Source organism: Rhinolophus ferrumequinum, chromosome 21 (assembly GCF_004115265.2).
Source record: "Rhinolophus ferrumequinum isolate MPI-CBG mRhiFer1 chromosome 21, mRhiFer1_v1.p, whole genome shotgun sequence".
NCBI lineage: Eukaryota > Metazoa > Chordata > Mammalia > Chiroptera > Rhinolophidae > Rhinolophus > Rhinolophus ferrumequinum.
In genome coordinates this window covers 771,441-795,355 of record NC_046304.1, presented here as the reverse complement: position 1 = coordinate 795,355, position 23,915 = coordinate 771,441, and the positions used below count along the sequence as shown (strand labels likewise).

At 49.5% G+C, this 23,915-nt stretch overlaps 2 protein-coding genes across 4 annotated transcripts in view; one reads left to right on the top strand and one right to left on the bottom strand.

The window, feature by feature from the left end:
- Window positions 1-5,721, bottom strand: part of ATPAF2 (ATP synthase mitochondrial F1 complex assembly factor 2) — a 19,275-nt gene extending 13,554 nt beyond the window's left edge. The window contains exon 1 of one of the 3 annotated variants that reach the window (XM_033089593.1): window positions 5,608-5,721. In XM_033089593.1, coding sequence (XP_032945484.1) covers window positions 5,608-5,698 — 91 coding nt within the window. In that variant the 5' untranslated portion in view covers window positions 5,699-5,721. Of the gene's footprint in view, window positions 1-3,742; window positions 4,066-5,607 lie in introns of those variants that run through there. The other 2 variants (XM_033089595.1, XM_033089594.1) reach the window with 2 other exon arrangements.
- On the top strand, window positions 4,177-23,915 carry GID4 (GID complex subunit 4 homolog). Its single transcript, XM_033089592.1, is given in 7 exon segments — window positions 4,177-4,563; window positions 4,566-4,786; window positions 10,059-10,118; window positions 14,510-14,617; window positions 16,949-17,050; window positions 18,610-18,740; window positions 21,037-23,915. Coding segments are annotated over 7 exon segments (912 nt in total). The 5' UTR covers window positions 4,177-4,337; the 3' UTR covers window positions 21,101-23,915.

Sequence of the window (23,915 nt, the reverse complement as noted above, 5' to 3'; positions counted from 1 at the left end):
AGCAGAGGTTGTCAAATTTTTACTGTCAAGAGCCAAATAGTAAATATTTTAGGCTTTGCAGGCCATTTGGTCTCTGTTGCAACTAGTCAACTCTGCCATTGTAGTGAAAGCAGCTCTAAACAATATGTAAATGAATGAGTGTGGCTGCGTACCAATAAAACTTTACTTATAAAAACAGGTGGCAGACAACAAAAGAACAAGACAAACAAATGAGAAACAAAAACTCATAGACACAGACAATAGTTTAGTGGTTACCAGAGGGTAAGGGGGGTCGGGGGCGGGGATGAGGATAAAGGGGATCAAATATATGGTGATGGAAGGAGAACTGACTCTGGGTGGTGAACACACAATGGGATTTATAGATGATGTATTACAGAATTGTACACCTGAAATCTATGTAACTTTACTAACAATTGTCACCCCGATAAACTTTAATAAAAAAAAAAAAAAAAAACAGGTGGCAGGCTAGATGCCTTATCTACGGACTCTCCCTCAAGCAACCACAACCACTCGCTGAGGGAGACAGGGCAGGTGATGCCTCTGAGAAGCTAAGTGACTTGTCCAAGGGACAACTGGTAAACGGAGTAGACAAGACTTCTAGCCTTGATTTCACTGGGTGTTTCCACTCAGTCAGACCTGCTGCCCCTCGAGAGCACCTCCCCTCAAGCAGCTGGCACAGAGCGGGACCGCACAGCCTCACCCAGGTCTCGTTGCTGCGACGTGTCCTCCAACACCCCAGTGGCCCTTTCCTAAACCCCTGCTCTCCTGACACCCTTCAAATGACACGGCCATTCCTAAGAGGCCAAGTGCAATCCCCCTGCCAATCGGAGCCTTCATCCAGGCCCCACTTGGATTTCATCTCCCACCACCACTCCAAAGACTCAGAAGCTCCCAACTGGTAAAGTCTCTGTAGAGCATTCATACGCCAGATTCATGTACGTCTCATTCTGTGCTTCATTCTTTCATTCATTCATATTGTCTTTCACACTTGATTACCTACCACGTGCCAAGTACTTCCAAGAACCTAAACTAGTAGGGCAGCAGTAGAAAGGAAAAGGAGATGGCAGATGACATGCCACCATAAGGGGAAGTAGCATCCACTGACTTCAATGCACCCTCTGCTTTTGCCAACTTAAGTGAACCCCTGCGTGAGTCACTTTGCTTATGCTATGCCTCCCTAGGATGTTGCAAAGGAAAAACACAAAAACACCTCTCATCTTCCTTTATATATTCACACTCTGTGCTCCAGATGTGGCGGGTTTTCCCACCAGTCAACTCGGCAACACCCACTGGGTGTCCTACCATTCAATTAAACTACAACACTATGCACCTGGAGTCGGCGTCAAATCCCACAGGTTACGAGCTCAGTCCCATAAGCTTGCCCCCCTCCCCTTCAGACTCCAATAGAAAGTCCTGATTGTCACCTGTGCTTCTGACCAACCCAACCAGCTATGAATAGGAGGTTCCCATGATGCCTCCTCAGATTTGATTAATTTGGTAGAGCAGCTCACAGAACTCAGGGAAACATTTCACTTCCTAGATTACCAATTTACTATAAAACGATACAAGTCAGGAACCGCCAGATGGACGAGATGCACAAGGGAAGGTATGTGGGAAGGGGCCAGGAGCTTCCACGCCCTTTCTGGACACGCCACTCTCTCAGCATCTCTACCTGTTCACCAAGCCAGAAGCTCTCTGAAACTGTCAGAACCCGTAGTTCAGGGATTTTAGGGAAGCTTCCTTAGGTAGGCATACAAGCCATTAGTGATGCAGTCACTGGCATGCAGGGCCTCTGGTCCCGCTCCCCGCACCAGAACGCAGGACATGCTGAGGCCAAAAAGGAACACCCACGGAGCCATAGATAGGGGAGTCATACCACTATCGTCTCGCTGGCGGCTGGGTTGGAGACACAGGGTGGGAGACACAGGAGCCGCAATCTGCTGTCTGCTTCCCTGCCAACCAACGTAGCTACGGCATTTATATTAGTGGCTACGGCTAACCGGTAACAGCTGATGGCCACCCAGTCACAGCGGATGGCCACCTGATTACAGCTGATGGCCATCTAATAACAGAGCCAGCACCTGTCCATGTGAGGCCAAGGGCCTGGAAACTGCTCTCTGGGACTCGGTCCCCACAGTCACTCTTTAGCCCCTCTCCCCTCCACGGACGTCAGGGGGTAGGGCTGAAAGTTCAACCCTCCAAATCACCGGGTTGGTTCCCCTGGCAACCAGTCCCCATCCTTAGAGGTTTTCCAAAAGTCACCTAACTGACACAAACTCAGGTGTGGTTGAAAGAGACTTGTTATGAATAACAAAAGACACTCCTTTCATCTTTATCACTCTGGAGTTATGTGAGGACAAAAGACCAAATATTTTAACAAAAGATTCTCCCACAGCTCTTCTGGCTTTTAGGAGATGTGTGCCAGGAAGAGCATAAAGGCGAAATACATATATTTCTTATCATAAATCCCACTTGTCAGATGCCCCTCCTTCTTTACTGGCTCTTCATGGCCCACCTCCAGGCCCTTCACCTGGCCCTGATGGGTGAAACCTCAGATCCCTGTTGCATCTACCCTCTTCCACATTCGTATAAAATGATAGAACTTAACAGAAGAAACCTCGGAGGCAACCTAGTCCCTCAACTCACACAGGAAAATGAGGCCGGAGCTCACACAGGACTTCAGCGGTTCAGCCAGTATCAGACCCCAGATTTGTACTCCTGCCATGATGCCCAACTGCCTGTGGCGTTCTAGGTTTTCTAAAGGAGGCAGTGCTACAGCAGCAACACCCCTCACACCCCACTGTCCCCTCTGGATGTGTTCTAGCTGCCCAACTCTCTTCCTCCTCTACTCATCTATCAACTCTCAGCTTAAATGTCCTTTCAAAAAGTCAAGGTCTTTCTAGACCATGAACAGCCCCAAGATGGGAGTAGGTGCTTCTTTGTACTTCACAGCTCCTTTGTGCTTCCCTGATCAAGGCATTGCAAGCTACTGTTTAACCAGGATATAACCTTCTGCACTTGACAATGACCATCATTCAGGTGGGACCACATCTGTGTCGTGAGGACCACCATGCCTCCTGTCCTCAGCACAGAAAAACTGAATGGAAAGAGAGTTACTACTCTTCACTCATTTCGGTCACTGCCACTCTTACCCTAAAACCTCTCCCCAGAAGCAATGAAGGAGTCACTACCTTCTGCTACGCCTCATCAGAGTCAGGAGTAGAAGGATGCACGCGTATAGCGATCAAATGCTTAGCAGAGTGGCAGTGGCAGGGAGGCGGCGATGCAAGACCGAATGCCTGGGTTCTACACCCCTACTGTGCGGGCTCCCAGGACACACTAAGCAGTCAGACAGGCCAACGCTGGTCCTCCCCTAACTTCTGAGTCTGCTCTGTGACCTTGGAGTAGTGCTGATCCAGAACCCGAATTTCCGTCTAAAAACGAGGATGACATCTGCTTTCCTTATTAAAGAGAAGAAAGCCATAAACTTTGAGAAAGGCTATGCGTGCCAAATGTCAATTACTGTCCCGAGCCGTGACGCGATGTGTGCGATCTGTGCCCTCGGGGTGTCCCTGCCCTGGTCTGGAGTTCTTTTTCCTAATCTGTAACCCCATTGGCCTGTGTAACCCGATGAGCCTGAGCCCTGCCTCGGTTACCCCACCTGGCGTGGCCGAACCCCTCGGCCCACCTTAGCCCGGCTCGGCCCCTGGCCAAAGGGCGTATATGCCCTGGCCTACCTCACCTGCCGGGGGAGCGTAGTCCCGGGATGGGGACAGAGTGTTTGGCCCCGGCCCCACGGAGGTCGTGGGGCCACCTGGGGACCAGTTCAGGAGACGGCGCCCCCAATTCCGCAGGCGGGGGCAGCTCCTCCACATCGCGCCCGAGGGCCTGGGAGGGCAACGGATGGGAAACCTGAGAGCAGGAAACGGAGCGAACGGATTTCCCAAACAGCACGCTCCGGCTGTACGGAAACCTCTCACCGCCTCTCTAGAGCCCTCAGACTCCCCTGGACGCCGCCATCTTCCGCATGACACCGACGGCGTGCCGTCACTCGCGCGCCTCCTGCGCACACCCTCAGTCAATCAGCATCACAAATGCACTTCGCCCCGCCCCCTTCACGCCGCGCTGCGGGAAGAAGACTACAAGTCCCAGAGGGCGCCTCGCGCACCCCGCCACGTGTTTTTCTCCTCTCGCCAATGGGTGGAAGCGCCGCGTGAGCCTGCTCCCTCCCCGCTGGCGAGCCCGGGCCAATCGGAAGGGGTGGTGTGTGTGTGTGTGTGCGTGTGTGTGTGTGCGCGCGTGTGTGAGTGTGTGTGTGCGCGCGCGCGTGTGTGTGTATGTTTGTGTGTGTGGGTGCGCTAGGGCAAGTGAGGAAGGGGACTCAGCTCAGGACGGGGAGGCGCTCCTCGCAGGTCCCGGGGTCCAGGTGGCGGCCGGAGCACTTGGTCCGCAGGCAGCGGGCGGGTGGTCCACCCTCCCGCCCCAACCACGCGCGTGCGCGCCCCGGCCCCTCCCTCCCTGCCACCCTCCTCGGCTCCCGCGCGGCGGCGGCGGTTCCTCTCCCCCTCCCCCAGCCCTGGCTCCGGGGGACCCCGCGATGCCGGTCCGCACTGAGTGTCCCCCGCCGGCCGGTGCCTCGGCCGCCTCCGCGGCCTCTCTCATCCCGCCGCCGCCCATCAACACCCAGCAGCCCGGCGTGGCCACCAGCCTGCTCTACAGCGGCTCCAAGTTCCGCGGCCACCAGAAGAGCAAGGGGAACTCGTACGACGTAGAGGTGGTGCTGCAGGTGAGCGCCGGGCCGGGCCGGGGCCGGAGGGCCTCCTCGCGGCGCTCACGGGCCGTGCCTGCCCCTCGGCTCCTCGAGCCCACGGCCGCGGACCAGGCCCTCGCCGCCGGGCCTCCTGCACCCGGCGCTTCACCCCCGGGACCTGCCTAGCTGGTGTCTTACACTCTCTGAGCCCCATTCCTGACCTGCCCCCTCACACCTGGTTTCTGTCACGAGCAGCTCCTGGCAGTACCTGAACACTCTGCCAGACTTGACGCCCATGACCAGCCCGCCTGGAATCCGGAAGCCCCCTGTGATCGGTCACCCTCAAACCTGGGTCCGGCGCATGACCTGTCACCCCAAGATCAGCCCTCCCTCCAGTCCCGCTCAGACCCTGAAAAACTCTCCATTGGTTATTCCTCACTCGGGACCCTCCTCTTGGCGGAGCCCATGTCAAATTCTCCCAGACCCGAGACATGCCTCCTCTGCCCTCTTTCCTCAGCCCCAGGAGTCCTCAGACGCTGGGGCCTTCTTCCCTCCCTAGGGTTTCCTCCTTGGGGGAGCTGAATCAGCCCCCTCAGACCTGGCAGCACCCTCCCTCCGTGAGCCCCTGAGCTTGAGCGCCCCCAACCCCCAACTGACTCCTGGCTCCTGACCCCTCCCCCCTCCCGCAGACCAGGCACGTCCTGGGTGCTGCTGGGGGGCCTCCCTCCTGCCTGCCCCCCCACACACCGCCCCAGTCTTCCTGATCGCCACCCTCACGCCGCCCCACACCACTGCTCACACTCCGACCCCTGTTCTCTTGCCACTTCAGCCTCCTCCCACACCGGCCCACCCTGGACCTTCGTTTTCCTCCTTCCTGACTCCAGGCAGCCTCGGGTTCTTCACTCTTATCCACACAGCCAAGGCTTCCTCCCAGTGCCCGAGAGCCATGTGCTGGGGAGCCTAACGCACCCAGGTTTATTTGTCGCTCGGGTGTTTCCTTCCCAGGTCCTTCCACCCCCTCCCCCCGTGTGACCCGGATTTCTGAGTACCTGCTGCCAGCCCCTGATGGGTTTGGAGCTGCGGCTGCACCTGCCTGGCCCTTCCCTACACCTCACCCCTCTCATGCACATGGTAGTACAGTTGACCTTTTTTTCCCTGCCACAGGACATCGGTAGTGGTTCATACTCCTTTTTCTTTCCCTTCCATACAAAAACAGTCCTTCTCTGTAGCTACCCTTGCCTGCTCAGGACCCACTTTCCCCCTCCCTCTGCCCCTTTGTCCTTAGCCTGACACCCACCTACTAGGCTGTTCCCAAAAGCCTCTCCAAACATCTGTCCCCCTGAAAGGACTTACAGAAGCATTGAGGTCCTAGCGTGCTGCCTCACTGCTGCCGTGTGAGAACAGACTGCGGGATGTGTCTTGTCCATGTACTCGCCCTGTCTCCTTTTACATTTTAAATCTTACACGCCTCTCTTCTGGGAAAGTAGGTCTCCCACCCAAAAGGCAATGGGAGTACACTTTTCTTCTGCTAACTCAGAGTATTCATCTTAGTGTTTTGTGGGAATAAGTAATTTTCTCTTTTTTTGATTAGGAAATTCGCGTTAATTGTATCTTTGGTCTATAAACTTAAATTTCTATCACGAGCCGTGATATTTATTGTAATTGAAAAACTTGTAGCTGAGGTGTTTCAGTCTTCATAATTATGTATGTGTCTCATGTGGTGATCCTCCTTTCCCTGAGATGTGAGAATTTAGTACTAAGGCACAAGTTTTTTGTTTTGTTTATTTGCAACTAATCAAAATTTTGGAAGTGAGATCCCTGGTGTGGGCCATGTTTGGAATGATCTTGAATTTGTGCCCATTGTTTAACTTGATAGTTTCTGATATGCTAGGGGACAACTGGCAGGGTAGCCAAGTGTCAAAGAGAAGTCTGCTTTGGTTACTGTGGCAACTACTCTTCCGTCATCAGTGGTGTTTCTGAATTTCTGTCAGGTGCCAGTTTCCTTGTGAACCAGTGGAAGCGGTGATTGAGTTGGTACACGACTGGTGTCAGGGTCTCAGGGAGGCCCAGCGCAGAAACCTGCTGAGTGGCGGGAAGCCACTTGAGTGGGGTGTGTGACAGTGGGGGCTGTTGTCATGCCCAGGAATGCTGGCCTGTGTGTGGATGGCTGAGCTGCATCACTGCGAGTCAGTGGCATGTGAATTGCCCCATCATCTGGTTTTTCAGCCAGGACTAGTTTCTTGGACTCAGCCTTCTTAGCATACTGCTGCGTTTTATAACTCATCCTCTTTCCTGCTTTCTTTCACAACAGGTTTATTGAGATATAATATACGTACCATACAATTTTCTCATGTAAGGTGTACAATTCAATAGTTTTTAGTATATTAACAGAGCTGTGTAACTGTCACTGCAATCTGATTTTTATCACCCTGAAAAGAAACCACATACTCCTTAGCTGTGACTCCCCGCCAACCTAAGAAACTACTAATTTTTTTCCTAAGATTTGCTTATTTTGGACATTTCATACAAATGGAATCGGACACTATGTAACCCCTTGTGTCCAGCTTCTTTCACTGAGTGTAATGTTTTCAGGGTTCACCCGTGTCATAGCACGTGTCAGTGCTTCTTTCCTTTTCACTGTTGCATAGTAGTCTATTGTGTGGATATACAACATTTTGTTTATCCGTTGATCAGTTGATTGGACATTTGGGTTGTTTCCACTTTCTGGCTCTTGTGAATAATGCTGCTGTGAATATTCATGTACAAGTTTTTGAGTGGACTCATGTCTTAATTTCTCCTGGATAGATACCTAGGAGTGGAATTGCTGGGTCACATGGTAACTCTCTGTTTAACCTTTTGAGGAGCTGCCAGACTGATTTCCAAAATGCCTGCGCCATTTTGTGCTCCCGCCGCAGTATGTGAGTGTTACAATTGTTCTACGTCCTTGTCAACACTTGCTGTTGTCCATCTTTTTTATTGTCGCCATCCTAGTGGGGGTGAAGTGGCACCTCATTGTGGTTTGGATTTGAATTTCCCTAATGACTGGTGGTGGCGCACATCTCTGCGCGGGCTCTTTGGAGCATTTTCTTCTTTTGAGATTCCAGTTTAAAAAGTTCCTCAAACTTTGTGAGCTTCTAACTGGGTTTGTTGTTATTGTTGTCGTTATTGTGGCTGTTCTTCTCCTCTGCCGTCCAAGAAGCCAAGAGTAAAGTGAGGGTCACTGTGAAAGGAATATTAAAAAGAGCAGCTGTTGGGCACAGCTGTGCTGTGAGACCTGCTAAACATTTGCCTTGTGATCATTCTCACTGAGATGCTGGCCTGTCGTTTGGGTGAAGCTCTGCATTGTGGTGTATTTGATTCACCAACAGTCATCAAGATCAATTTGGGCCGAATGGTTGAATGGAGGCCAAACTGAAATTCTGATTCCTGAGCGTGTGATAATGCATGCAAAGTGTTAGCTAATTTACAGTTCGAGTTTTAATCTTATTAGCAAGTATTCTTGCCACCTGATACCCTTTCCAGTGGCTGTGAAACCCCAAACTATATTGAATTCAGTGAGAACTGCGTACATGAAATTTCAGGCCTCAGCGTAGAGCTGTGTATCCTTTAATAAAAGTTCTTTGCTGAACCATGTTAGTGCTGATCAGCTGCTTTAGGTAACGTCCAATGCCAAGGTCAGCAAATGAGGATATTGAAAGTGCTTTGGCAGTTTTCAGATGGAATACCTGTGTCACCAGCACCAAGTGGGGGGGCGCCTGAGCTGCCCGGCCCCCTGTGCTGTGGTGCTGACCCCGTCTGGCTGAGGCGCTCATTGCAGGTTTTGAGGATTGCCTTAGTAGTTGGTTTATGGTGTAATTGAAGTAGTTGACTCCCCAAACCTGATAAATTCCACAAAACTTTTCTAGTTTCTTAAAATGAGATCTCACTTAACATTAAAATCTCAATGTGCTACAGCACCATTGTACTGGGTTTTACTTTAATTCCAGGGGTTTATTTTGTAGATAAATCCAGTTGTCATGAAATCTGAAAATCTGCCTGTTCGGGATGAGTGTTTGTAGATTGGGGTAAAATGCACTAGTTAGTATTCGTTCAGCTGCAAGTAACCATACCCATTTCAAAAGAGCTTAAAGAATATGTGAACCATTTTCTCACCTTACAATAAGTTGAGAAGTGGCTTGGTTCCAGATTGGCTCATTGAGGAGCCCATTTCTTTCCATCTTTCTGTGCTGCCATCCTTGGCATTTCCTGGCCTCGTGATCTCGAGATGGCTGCCACAGGACTGGGCTTTGGGTGCAGACACTGCCACCATCAGGGGCAGAAAAAGAGCCTCTTCAAAAGCCAGGCTCTTTCCCAGAAGCACCCAGGAGACTTATCCACACGTCTACCTGGACAGAACTGGGTCACTCACCCCTAAACCAATAACTCACAAGGGGGTAGGGGCACATGTTTGCATTGGATCCATCAGGGTTGACCAGGTCTTGTGGGGCCAGGGTAGGTGCCAGAACAAGATAGGGGCCTTGCCAGCATGGAAAAGTAGGAAATTGGTTGTTGGGTGGACAGCCAGCAGTGTCTCAGCAACCAGTAATTGGTGGCTGCTAAACCTCAGAATCTACTCTTGTTACCCCTGTTTATTTTAGGCTCCTCTTTTCATCAAGAAATACAAGCATCCTTACGTGAAATGGGCAGAGCAGGCATTCACAATGTATCCTGATTTGGGGTCAGCATTCTGTTTGCAACTGAAATTTATAGCACATAAGTCTTTGAAACATTCCTTTCCTGAATATTCTGCCTATCTCCTAAAGAAGTAATGCAGGATGGTGCTTAGTGTAAATACATAGGAGGAGTGGACTTGCTGGACCAGGGACGGAGCAGCATGGAGACGGCCATAGGCTGGAAAGACATGATAGAGCAGATGAAGCCCCAGTTAGGAATAACGGCACGTGTCAGGTGGAAGTGGAGGCCTGGTCTGTAGACCAATGGCAGACGGGGGTTGAAGACAGAAATAAGGTTGGAGCGGATTTGCTGTTCCCGAAAGGGACTGCAGTCTTAAGATACTCAGCTGAAGGAAGTTGAGAGGGTCCTGCGATCAGTTTGCTTCATCTGAACAGGCACGTGGACGGAGAAGACTCACGAAGGCCTGAGGCCAGTGAGCCCCGGGCTGTGCTGGCCTCGCACTGACCTCCAGGCCCCCCTGACGCTGTCGGGCTCCAAGGTGCCTCTGACTGCTGGACACGTGGCTTTCTGAAGCACTGCCAGCTTGTCTGCTGGAGGCTCCTCTTTGTAACGAAGCTTTGTCCTTTCTTTCCAGCACGTGGACACGGGGAACTCTTACCTGTGCGGGTACCTGAGGATTAAAGGCCTTACCGAGGTAAGCGCTCATTTAGGGGAGCTCGAGCTGGAAAGAGGGCCGCCCTCAGCGGCCTCTGATTGCAAGCACAGGCGTTCTTGGCTGAGGCTTGATTAAAGTGCCGTTTCTAGGTTGTTTTTGTAGTGGTCAACATAAAGCAGGCAGTTTTGATGTGTCCTGCTAGAAAGTATACAGATTCTCAGGTCTTTAAAGTTTATAAATAAATCATAACATGACCAATACTATTGATTTCATTTTTAATCCTTTTTGAGAAAAAGAAATATATAGTAGGACTATAGCCACCACCCTCCTCGTAAGTATAACAATTTCTGAGATAAGCATCAATCCTGGGAGAAACGAGGTCTTTGAAGTTCTTTGTGTTCCTTAGGAGTAGTTCACTGGAGTAATGAACAGTGACCATCCAGTTTCTCACAGAACTAGCTGCTGTGTAAATGCAGAGTGTGTTCCTTCCTTTGAACCAACTTTTTAAACCTCAGAACACCCGGGAATGTAGAGAGAAGAAAGTGCATCCTTTCTTTCCCACTCGTGATGAGACAGACGGTGAGGAAGCAGGCGCTGAAGTGGCCGCCTGACTGCACAGTGAGGCCTCGGCTTCGTGCCGCGTTGGTCTCATCAGTTCTCACGGTCTTCACGGGCCAGCAGTGTTTGGAAATGGCTCCTGGAGCCGGCAAAGGGGCTGGGTGCCCTGGCTCTGGCTCTCACTAGTTCCCTGACCTTTAATTTCCCTGCAGTTTCCTCATCTGTAAAATGAGAATGAAAAACACCTGTTCTGTCTCCTCCAGGGGCCTGTCCTTGTAGGGAGCAAATAATGGAAGAGCAAGGGGCAGATGATAGTGGGACACAATGTGGGGCGCTAACAAGGCAGTGCTCCTCCTCAGGCTCGAAACACTCGTTGCTGCCTCTTTGATTCCGTCTTGGTTCTCCTGCTTCTCTATTGGAATTGTGGTTGAGAATTTCCTGTGAAGTTTGTCGTTGAGACGAAAAGGAAATCTCTCCGTCACCTCTGGAAACTTACCCAGTCAAGCAGTGATAGGAAATGATAGCAAAATGAAGAGCGCTACCCTTTGAATTTGTGGTAGCAGAAAACATGTAGTAAATAGAATATACTCACCTCTTAGGCAGCCAAATATATTTATTAATTGAGTGCAGAACATAAACATTTAGCTTCTTAAGAAAACCAGGAAGGTTTGTAAAGTGGACTATTGAATGCAGACTCGAAAGTCGGTCCTTCTGGTCAAGGGAAGCTGCACAGAGATGGTAAAGTAGCCTTAAAAATCCCCAAATGGTGCAGAAATGCTAGGAACTTCTATCAGGAGCAAGTAACCCCAAGGAAGGGAAGGGCCTCTGAGTCCTCAACGCTCGGCTCCCTGAGGAGGAGGGCCCGGTGCGGCCGGTCCTGGGAGGCCCCCCAGGGGACTTCGGCTCTGGGCCAGATGGTCGCTGCCCTCCTGGCCGGCCGTCCCACCTGCTCCTGGAGCGCCCGGGGAGCACGCAGCCCCCCCCGCCCCCCGGTGCTCTGCTCCAGGTCAGGCGGGGGCTCGCTTACGGTGCTGAGGGCGTTTGTGAGACAGGCTGCTGGGGTTCCTGAGTCCTGCTCACCTTCGGGGTTCTTTGAATTCATCTTTTTTAATATGTTTTTTAGTAACTTTACTGAGATTATAGTTCAAATACCGTACAATTTACCCATTTAAAATGTACAATTCATTGACTTTTAGTATAGGCACCGTATTGTGCAACTTAGTAACTTTTAAAATTATAGATCTAATACATGGTCACTGTAGATAATTGGTAAATGCAGAAAAGGGTGATGATTTTTTGAATGATTTTATACCAATCATTCTTTGAATGATTGTAATAAAAAAGTTACTCATTTTTGTTTGCTTTTCCGTTTATAGCTGTTAAAGTCTAAAGTATATAGTTTATTTTAATAAAACTATTTAAATGGTTTGGGTTTTAGTTCTAATCTTCCTCGTGTTTGCAATATGGAATTAACTATTAAATTGGAGCTAATTTGCCTCTTAGCTACCTCACCTTCACAGACAAGCACAGCTTTAAGGTCTGTGTGCCTCCTGGAAATGAAATCCCAGAAGTGTGAAGAACGGGTGTCAAATAACATTCTGTTTGTAACGCTGAGCCAGCCACCAGTAGGGAGAGGGGCCACCCTGGGGAGCCCCTGGCTGTCGGCCAGCACAGGGCCGGGGGGACCCAGACTTGGGGGAGTGTTGTCAGATTCTCCACTCACTCACTCGACCAGTTTGGAGGGGCTTGGAAGCTCCCGCTGAGGTTGTGCCCAACTTGCTTGGAACCAGGGAGACAGCTCATACTAACCAAACTCACAAGAGTTCGATGTGTAAACAGAGTGCTTAGTTTACAGATTTATAAAACAAATTACATGCATGTTCCAGAAGTTCTCTGTGACTTACTGGCCAATTGAATGTTGATCCCCCAGGAGGCAGGTGTACATGGAAAGCCAAACCCATCACCTGACAGTTTTTGGTGAGCCTGGAATCGGTTAGGGAAGTGGGTTGGACAACTTCAGTGCCTGGCAACAGCCAATCCGCCATAAGAAACTCACACCTGTGGGGAGAGAGGGGAAAGCTGGCTCTGCCTCTCTCTCTCTCACTCGTTTCGCTGATGTCCCTCTTTCTGCTGACAGTGAATTACCGCCAATTTGGCTGTAATCAGGTGCTTGAATTTCCTATTCCTTCTTGGTGACATCTGTACATATTGACTCTCATTCATTATGTATTTTATTTAATTCTCCGAGTTTGGGGGTACCTTGTAGTCACCCTGACATACTGCCTAAAATGTTTTTAAAGAGAAGTCAGTGTAGAATCATTCATTAGGAAAACGAATGACTTGAACCCTACTTGTAAGTATTATCTTTGTGTTATATAATAGGACCACTTTATCATTTTCTTCACTCTTTTATGGAAGTTTTAAAAAATATATTAAAGTTCAAAACTCAGAAAAATCAGTATTTTAATTTAAAATCTCAAGTCAGGTGCTAACTTATACAGAACCCTTTTCCTTAGTAGTCTTTCCTAAAACAGATTAATGTAATTTATACCTTTAAAATCAGGTTTCCATGTAGAAATTTTTGTCCTCTTTCATTTCTTCACTCTGTGTGTATAAATATCTGCATGAGGAGCCCCGCCACAGTGTTGGGGTGAGGAGGTTGTGGTTTGGGGGGATGTTAAATTTATAATATTTGAAAGTTCACTGTTGAGGGAACAGAAGGATGCCCAGTGGTGTGTCGTGACGCAGGCCCCTTCCGTCACCACCGCAGTGGCGGCCATGCTGTCTCCTGGCAGCCACTGAGCCTGTGCAGCAGCGTCTCAGGAACGCGAGCCACGTGGCAGGCAGAGCCGGGGGAAGAGGCAAAGCCATCGGCATGGACTTATTTTAAACGTGTAGATGTTTGATGCAGAACAAGAGGGGCTTACAGAGGATCTGAAGGAGAAAGTGGGACGTCTGTGGTTCCAGGGACGTTAGGACCCTAGGTGGGCTGCCAGTCACGGCCGTCATCCCCTTGCTCCTGAGAAACACCGGGGGCTTGGCAGGCTGGGCTGAGGGGTGGGCGGGTTTTTACAAATGCAGAGAAATGACAGACTTACAGCGTTCAGTTTGCTTCTGTTGATTTGGTACCTCCTCATTAGCAGATGAGCAAGTAGCAAAGAAACACGAGTATTTTAAGCACTCACGGTGACAGCTTATTTATTTTTTCCAACAGAATTTTTTTATGGTTGTGATTTCTCATTGCAGATTTGATTTACATATATTTTCCTGGTATAAATCGTCTTCGTTTATATAATAGAATTAAATGTGTCTAGTATTATCAAGGTAGTCTACAAAAAATCCACCCCTGGAAACTTGAAGAATTGGCGTAAAAGAGACAAAGCGGTGAGCCAGTGTGAGAACAAGTGGGCCAGCCCATGGCTTGAGGGAGACTTAGCTGTGAGGGCTATTTTGGAGCCTCTTTGGGGATTTTCCTTGGGAAGTACAATCCACTTAGTTACCATCTGCTTTGTATGCTGGAATATTCAGAATTTACTTGTGGGAATCGTCCAAATTCTTTTTTGAGCAATCAACACATAACAAGTGAAGTCAAAGAAGGGTTCTCTGCTTCTGGCAAAGTCCCCGATCCAAGCGCTTCCCCTAACCCCCACTTCACCACACACACACACTCTGGGCACCTTCAGTTCAGGTTCTCTCCACAGCCACTGGCAAATCGCCCAGCCTGACTCGGGTTTGGATTGTTGGTTGGCAGTGTGATGATTTTTTCAGAGTGTTGGGAAGAAGTTATATATACAAGGTTGATTTTTTTTCCTTTGTAAAAGGTTAAGACTCCCGTTCAACATCTTGTTTTGATATTTCGGTTTTTACCATAGGAGTATCCAACCCTTACAACCTTCTTTGAAGGAGAAATAATCAGCAAAAAACACCCTTTCTTAACTCGAAAGTGGGATGCGGATGAAGATGTTGATCGGAAACACTGGGTGAGTAAATCTTTGATGGCTCTGGGTCCCCAGGGTCTCGTCACGGTCTCCCTGTCCTTTCCGTTGGTCCCTCTCCTGTCCACTGTCCTTCCTAATCTCCTGTACCTGGGGACGCCTTGTGGAGCAGAGCGGTGGCTTCTGACTTTAGGGGTGAGGCGGGGACGCAGTTCCTGGAAACCTGTCCCTACGGCCGTGTCACCCCAGCCCCCGCTACGTGAGGCCCAGACGTGAGCGCTGACAGGATGCTGCCCCTCCCCCTTAACGGTCAGGTGTGGAGCGTGTTCTCGTTCACCAGAGTGAACACTCAGGGCAACTTAGACTTACTGTCCTCGAATCTTTTCTTCAGTTGTCACACAAGCCTTGTGTCTTCAAAAATCCATTTCTCAACCTATCGTAATAGCCTTTTGGCTTAGCTGACCATGGCAATGAGGAATTCGGGTTTCACACTGAGCACGTCCAATGTGCTCACCCTCTAACCAACCAGAAATGATTGTTTATGTCAGTAGTGAAGATTCTAGAACTCCTCGTTCTCCCCATGGCCGTATACACCTGGCCGTTTGCACAGCAGTCCTCGGATGCCCCTCCTGCTGCTGCAGACCCTCGTCTGAGGTATCGTCACTGTAGATTAGCTGCTGTACTTATTACCGTTTTTCTCTTGAGTTAGGAAAGGAGCATCTGCCAAATGCTGAGTCTCCATTAAATTTAAACTTGAGCTTTGTAGAACATTTTTTGAAAGTTACTTGTCTTGACTATTATAGCAAAGAGACACTAAAATTTATACAGTTATTCGTATCTCCATAATACGAGAGAATGAACAAGACTTGAGAATCCAGAAGGTTGAAGGAGCCCGAGTGGGCGGCAGCGGTGCCAGTGTCAGAAAGCAGCGTTGGAGGGCTCCTCGGGCCGTCGCGGCCCACCTTGCCCAGTGCCCACCCTTCCGTATGGCTCGTCACCTCATGACATGGCTCCTTCGTCTTCTGGACAGTCCCAGTGAGAAAGTTCTTCCTTGTAATAAACCACAGTCTGTCTCCCTTTCAACTTCGTTTTCCGTCTCACTTGGTCCCGCAAAGAGCAAGGTCTTTGAAGCCCAATGAAACCTCAATTTTAAGCAACATAGGCTGGTGAATGAAATACCTGGAAAGCAACTCTGAGGTTCTCGTTGTCTTCCATTAGAACACTGGAAAATATCTGGGACTCTAGTCTTTGTTAGGCTGGATTGAAATATTTTGAGTGAGAAAGGGACGAAGAAAGCCACCCTTGGCCCTGGTGTGCTAGCGTGGTAGGGCGAGAAGCTGGGCCTGCGCGTTTCCTCCCGCAGCAGTCCTGGCCTGGCCGCCACTGCCGTAGTCCGTGTCCCATAACTTCCCCAACCCCGGAGGAATTGCTGTCCCCACATGGGACTCCTGGAGGTCTGCATTGTGTCCTTATTTGTCAGGGATTGAAATATCTAAGAAACTTCACCTGTGGTACCATTTTTCCGGTGTAAACTAGACTCAGAGACATTATATTTCACCCTCAAATTTTCCTGAGTGGTATTTAAAGTTGGTATCACAGCGGTACTATAAAATCAAGAGTCCATAAACTTAATCTATTTAGAATTTTTTAAAATGTATGTACCAAATTCTATGACTTAATATCTCTATATCCTATTTTTAAATGTGAGATGTTTTCTTACAAATTATTACACGCTTCTTTAAAAATATTTGCAGGAAAAAAAAGCCAAAGTTAAAAAAATCATCCATGATGACAACACCTAAAGCTAAAACAGGTATTAGCTTTTCCTGAATCTCATTTGAGTATCTATACTTCTTTTTTTTTTTTTTTACAAAACTGAGATCACAAGATACAGTTTTGTAGCCTATTTCTAGTGTCCTTTTCTTTTAATTTAACCATATACGCCTGCTTCCCCAAGCCGCTCTATTGTGTCAGCGTCTTTCCCTCGGCTCAGCGGCCGGTTCTAAGGTGTTCTGTAGGCCTTTCCGCTACTGTCGATGTACTGACGGGCATATTTTCACTCATCCTGGCCTGTCTGTCTGGTGAGGTGTCCTGAGCAAAGGCCCCTGGAGTGGCCTCTGTCCCCAGGCCACGCTCCTAGACAGGTGTGGCCTGTGGTGCCGGAGCCGAGTCCAGGCTTCTGCCCCGGAGCCTGGCTCTTGTGTCAGTGCCGGCGGCCGAAGGCTCTTCCAGGCCTCAGCCCTGGGCGCTCTCGCGGCGCCACGACCACCAGCTGGCCTGCCCCTGAGAAGGTGACGGCGCCTGGGCACGGAGGGGTCGCCCTGGCAGCAGCCTTTCCCTCTGTGGACCGGTTCTCTCACTGTGCTTCGCTTGCAGGGCAAGTTTCTGGCGTTTTATCAGTACGCAAAGTCCTTCAACGCCGATGACTTTGACTATGCAGAGCTGCAGGGCGGGGACTATGTCTTCATGAGGTGGAAGGTAAGCCTGGGCCTCGGCTACTGCCACTTTGTCTTCCCGCTGAGTCTCCACACACTCCTGCAAGGCGGGCGCAGCCCCGGGCACACTGCTCTACTGCTCACCCCAGACGCTTCTCTCTGGTTACACTGTTTAGCGTTAGCCCACGAATGCGTGCCCGGGGTGGGCACCCTCCACACTCTGTGTCTTCTCCCACCCGAGAATCCCTGTGGCCCCCCCAGCTTGACTTGGCCCCCGTGTTCTGTGGATTCAGGGGGGCCCAGACTCCCTTTGAACTCAACCGCCCTCTATCTCCTATTCTCAGCCACAGGCCTAAATGCCATTTAAGTGACTGTTCCCTCACCACATCTTTGCCCAGGGCTCAGTGCAGTCCTTGCTCATCTGGTTCCCTCCAGCTCAGGAAATGAAGGACCAGGAATGGAATTCAGGTTTTCCACTCACCAGCCCTCGGAGAGCTCCATCTGGCTGCGCTCCGTGGATTGGCTTTCGGCTGAGAGGTCATTTGTGCTCCCTGCTTTGATAGCACGGCGTTACTGTGTGTGACCACAGCAAAATCACGAAGCAAGTTTGTTACATCACCTTGTGAACGTGCACCCACCTCCGAGCCTGACTCCCATCCGTAGGGAAAAGCTCTGTTATCTTAAAATCTTGCTGATTTTCACATAGACGAATCATTTAGGGTAATCATTCCCATCCTTTACCTTGTGAAGCTAATAATTTTGGGGAGTGAAGATCATCACTCATTCAGGAGACAGTGCCAGGTGCGGTGCCTGCCCCTCTGAGCTTGCCATCGAGTGGGAGATCAGCCAACCACAATGACCTTTAAAGGCAGTGTCTTGTAAGGTTCTAATTTTGAAAACTCTAATTTCAGAGGTTGAGGAAAGGGACGGAGAGTGTCTTAGGATCCAAAAAGCAATGGAGTCGTTTTGTCTCCAAAGAATTTCTCAGGGTGACTCACCTGTGGCTTGTAGTAGCCTCTTGGGCCCTGGGGCCTCTGACCTTGTCTCTGGGGGACTCTGGCCTTTCATGTCTTGGCTCCAACCAGAGATAACAAGCTTGCCTGTCTTTGCAAGGGGCCTGATCGAGAACAGGACCATTCTGGCTGCTTTTGATGAGATGTAGAGCTTTTTAAGTGGGTGTCACTGGGGCTGCTGGTGACTGAGCTGCCCTCAGAATGATCCACAGGCCAACAGAGGTGACCCGCTGTCCCAGAGGTGATCAGGAACCTAGTGACAGTTCCTGCAGCGGAGCAGAAACTTACTTTTCCTAGGTCGTTCTGTCTGTGGGCTCTGCCAGGTAGGTAGGTGGGTAGGTGTTGATTCATTTATGGATGCGTGGACCATGGTACGATCTTAGTTGCTGATCCCAGGGAGCTCAAGACACGGCTTGCTGCATTAGTATGTACAATGCTCCAGTGGCCCATGACTGCTCTCCACGGGTCAAGCTGAATGCAGCAAGCCCGGGCTATGGTGGGATCTTAGAGCCACCTGGAGGACAACAGGGAGGTCCAGAGATGGTTGGAGCGTGGCCGTCGCTGACCTACCTTCCTTATCTGTGTGCAGGAGCAGTTCCTGGTCCCGGACCACACGATCAAAGACATCAGCGGTGCTTCCTTTGCCGGGTTCTACTACATCTGCTTCCAGAAGTCGGCAGCCTCCATAGAGGGTTACTATTACCATAGGAGCTCAGAATGGTGAGGGGCCCCAGGGGCGGGCGGGGGCTTGGTGCGCCAGCCCTCCTTCGGCTCAGCGAGTCCACGAGGACATCTCTGCCTGGCTCCGCTGGGATCTCATGCTCTGTTTGGATGCCCAGGGCCTCGTTAAGTGATTTCAGTTGCTCACACTCAGAGCTTATCCCCATCCACAGAGCAGAGTAAATGGGATGAAAATGAACTGCTAGGTGAAGGAACTCGCTGCTAAGTGCTTTCAAACAGGACTCTATTTTCAGCAATGTTTCTCTCAGTCTTGCTGGTTTTGTATTTAGTCTGCCCCAATGTAACCAGTAACAAAAATGTCAGATTCAGCTGCAGACAGTGTGAATTTTGTCGTCAGCAGCCTGGTTAATTCTGTGCTCACATTCCTTACATACTGGTCCATGTGCACTTGATCTCAGCCTGGTGCCCTAGGGGCCCACGGGAGTTGGCAGTCCTGCCCTGTGTTCGAGGCGGAGGACCAGTGGCCACTGCAAGTGCTAGCTTTTTCACCTTTGTGGGGACTCTCCCTCCTCCTCGCTGCTTTTCAAGCTCCTCGTTAGACCCGAAGGGTGGACCATCTCATAAAATACCTGATTTCCTCTCGAACGTAGAAACACCTTATTTCCTTTCAGATTTTTCACACTGTGGTGACTTGTGAGAGATCCTACCCTGAGTTGACTCACATTTCTTGTTCAGTGGCAGCAAACTGATATCTGCAGGTCAGTGCCCTCGGGCTCAGGGTCGTCCCAGCTCCTCTGAGAGCCAGTTATTAGAGTTTCAGTAACTGTTCTATTTTCAAAGGAGTTTTTCAAACTTTTCATAATCCTTTTTTACATAATAGCTTTATTGAGATATAATTTGCATACAATTCACTCATTTAAAGTGTAATTCTGTGGTCTTTAGTATATTAACAGTTGTACAGCCGTCAGCATAATCAATTTTAGAACATTTTTATCACCACAGGAGGAAACCCTGTGCCCCCTTAGCCATCACCCCCAACCCTATACCACCACTGATTTACCTTCTATGTAGAGAGATTTGCCTATTCTGGATGTTTTATATAAATGGATTCATACGTTATGTGGCCTTTGTGTCTGGCTTCATTCCCTTAGCATCTTAGCATAATGCTTTGAAGGTTCAGGCATATATTATTGCTGAATAATTGCAAGGATATGGACCACCTTTTGTTTATCCATTCATCAATCGATAGACACTTGGGTGGTTTTCACCTTCTGGCTGTTGTGAATAATGCTGCTATGGACATGAACATGCAAGTATCTGTTTGAGTTCTTGCTTTCAATTCCTTTGGGTATGTACCTAGGAGTAGAATTGTGGAGTCATATGGTAATTCTGTTTTTAACTTTCTGAGGAACCACCAGAAAGCTGCTACACCATTTTGCATTTCCCACCAGCAATGCACAAAGGTTACAGTTTCCCCACTTTCTCCATGTCCTGCCCGACACTGGTTGTGATGTCTTTACGATTATAGGATTCTAGTGGGTATGAAGTGGTTTTGATTTGTATATTCTGACGGCTAATGCATAATCATTTCTTAATGGGTTTTTGGGGTAAGCAACTGCTTTTTCCTGTGCTCCTCCTCCCCCCTATATGGAACAAGTCAGGGGAGAGCTGACACCCACACCAGCGACTCTAATTGTCCCTCTGGGTTATCGCCCCGGGCCTCTGCTTCTCTCTCATCTGCTGGACTCCTCAGAGCACCTGCAGTGGGGAAGCACAAACACCACCTTAGAGCTCTCCAACATTCTCCAAGCCGACCAGCCATGTCTGGGCAGCGAGAACACGAAAGTGATGGTAAAACAAGGGTTAGCTGTGGAGTTGTCCTTTCCGTGCTCTCTCTGGATTCTGGGGGCAGTGGGATGGGCCCGTGTCACCCCTGAGACAGACTTAAATGGTCGTACAGCCTGACCGACGTTCCAGAAGGAGCTGAGATGCTGGACGGCAAAGGCAGAGCGAGAAGCGGGCTGAGAGTGAGCACAGGGCTTAGTCCGTGCCTTCTCTCAGCTCCCTCGGCCTCTGCTATAAGACGTGCTGCTAGGATTGCTTCGTGATTAGAGCAGAAGCCCTGAAAACATGTATGCATAGTTCAGGAGGATTCACCAGAGCAATAGAAAGCAAACCAAACTCAGTTCACCTGAAGAAGTCTGAGATGAATTTGCATTCCCATCCACGTATGTGTTTTGTCAGGTGCTCTGGTTGGGGGGTGCTTCAAACATCCTTGCTTTGGTTGTCAGGATGCTGAGACTACTGCCTTCTGTTTGTGTCCCCCCCATTGCAGGTATCAGTCGCTCAATCTAACTCATGTTCCTGAACACAGCGCACCCATCTATGAATTCCGGTGACAGTGGTTCAGAACAGCAACCAAATAAATCTGAACTTGGCAAAAAAGAACTTTGCCAAGAAAATCGTGTACCTGCCAGAACCAGGAGAACGTGTGTTCCTGTTTCTTCATGAGCAGACTCACATCAGAAAGCATGAATGTTAACCCACAGAATCAGAGGAGCGTGGCCAGCCGGCAGGGCAGGTGGAGGGGGCCGTCTTCGTTCTTCCTCCCTTTCTGTGGCAGTTTGGTCTTAATCTGTTTTTAAGCTACCTTATATGCACTTTTCCTTCCTGCACAGCCAACTTCCATGTCACTGAAATGCCCATTCCTTCCTCCATCCCGCCTCCAGCCGAGTAGGTCAGCCCCCGGTCACCCTCAGCCTTGGTGCTCAGTGGTCCCCATCCACCCCCAGTCGCTTAGTCTGGTAGCTCAAGAAAAGGCAGCCCCCCAGCACATGTGTGCCGCCCAGAGCTCTGTGCAGGGAGTGGGTGAGCTGTAACAGCGTCCGCGCAGAAATGTGAGGCGGAGGCTGATGGCCTCACAGGGTCAGCTGGCCCTGCCCAGCCCGGCAATGTTCACGCGAAGCGAGGCAATGACCGGCAGGCTCCCTGGGCCTGCCATCGGGGATCACTACATTTCAGGCTTCCAGATCCCTGGCAGGAACAGATTCCGATCCTGCTTACTCAGCACGTTTGCTCCAAACTTTTGAACTTGAGGGCAATACTAAACTTTAAAAAAAAAAAAAAAAAAAGAGTTTTTTTATTACAAAATTATTTTTATGGTCCCTTTAACAAGGACCCTATGGCAAATGCACAAATATTCAGAATTACATTTTATCGTTTTCACATTGAAAACAGCAAATGTTGACTTAGTAATTTTTATACCTATATCTCTATGTAAATGTATATTTAATCAACCAGCAGTTTGAAACTAGTCATCCTGGTACAGAAGTTTTGCAGCATTGCATAAATTACAGTGCTAAACATGAGAACTCTTTTTGGGGCCAGTTTAGCATTTGTACCTCCTCCTTTTGCTACTCAGAACGGCAGTGCTTCGTGGCGACTTCTTCTATGAGGCAGAAGGGGCCGTCATTCTCCTAAAACAGCGACTCTGAAATGTTGGGATGGGGGAGGGGTGGGAACATGAACAGGTTCAAATAACTCAAGGCTCATGTGCCAAAGTAAGTGCGTGTGTGTGCGTGTGTGTGCGTGTGTGTGTTTCTTTTTGTTTTTGTTTAATGTTTAAAAAGCTTACTAGATTGGCATCAGTTGCGGACCACAGATACAGGCAGGGCTTTGGGTGATTGGCATTTTCTGCTGGTTTGTGAGACTGACTCAGTACAAGAGGGAAAGCTTTAACAACAAGACAGCATTATAACTCACGGGAGCACAGCACGCTGAGCGGCGCGTATCATGGGTGGTGGGGACAGCTCACAGCCCTCGGTCTAGATGAGTGGTGGGAGTCTTCTGTTATTAAAAGTGTGGACTAAGTAACCCCCATGCAGTCACATGGGCTCTGAGCGTCCGTGTGGGTTGTGTGTTACTGGGACTGACGTTAGGGAAGCCTCAGAGGAGAAGTAGTGGGGAAGTAGTCGGCATTGGGACATCTAGGATGTGTAGTCCTAAGGCTTTGTACAGACGTGTGACCAAACCATCTAGTCGGGCCACGGCCGTGGAGCCCTAAAAAGTTGCTTCAGTGACTTTAGGGGAAAAATGATTCACATCCATTCTCAGAGATGAGTCAGAAATGTTTTCTTGGTTTTAAAACTCCAAAAGGCAACAAATGGGTATGTCTGGCAAAGCCAGCTGAAGGCACAGTAACGAGGAGACAACGATCGCTGCAGGCTCAGTTTAGCTGACGGGTGTCATCTAAGAGAAAAGGAGGCAGCAGGGCTGTACTGGCTTTCTTCATACAGTACGAGCCTTTCCATTTCACCTCCCACACCATGCTCGTAAACATCGCCCACATTTTGCAAGCTCCTGGAAGGATACAGGCCTTCCTCAGAACACTGGCAGGGAGGTCTCCTGAGCTTGTCAGGGCCTCCGTGTGGCTCCGAGAGGTCAGTGGGTTGGTTGAGTGGGCAGGAAAGGACGTTTGCAAACGATGGTGTTCAGCGAGCCAGATGGGCCGGCTTCTATGTAGGATTTCTTTTTTAGCTACATAATGAAGTGTGCCAGTTGGGGGAAATGAAGAAGTGATACTGTCATTAGATCTTTTGGGCACATCGTGAGGAAGATTTGTCCACGTAAAACCTGCCCTTTGAGGACCGGGAAGGGCGTTCTCAGTAACGTCCATGCAGTCCGCATCGACTCCTTTTCTCTTGCTCAGTTCCCGAAGGCACTTTGGGGATCCTCTCCATCTGCAGACGGAGGTTCTTTCCAGAACCGCCTCTGGTACTATGTGCAATATTTTTGGTTGACACTTGTATTCATCATTCAGAAGTTAGTGCAGATTGCAGATTTTCTACCATCTTCCTCTACCCCAAACAATACCGCCAACAGGTGGGATTTGGCTGTTCTTACTCCACTGCTCAGAAAGCTTCCATTCTGAGGTCCCAGCCTCATCGCTCTTCTGTGCTAGAATTCTCTCTTCCCACTCACGTTCCCCTCTTACACGTGCCAGCTTTCCAGCTGCGGTCCAGAAGTACCTGAGCAATGCCCAACATGAAGTAGAAAGTCCCATCTGTGAGCTGGTTCTATTGGTGATGTGGAAACCCCAAACTCCAGGGGAGCAAAGGGACTTCCCATGTCATTTGCTTTCAGAAACGGGATTTCTGTTCTTTAGGGCCTTGGATTGATTTTGTTTTCTCATAAAATGGTCTGATAAGCTAATTT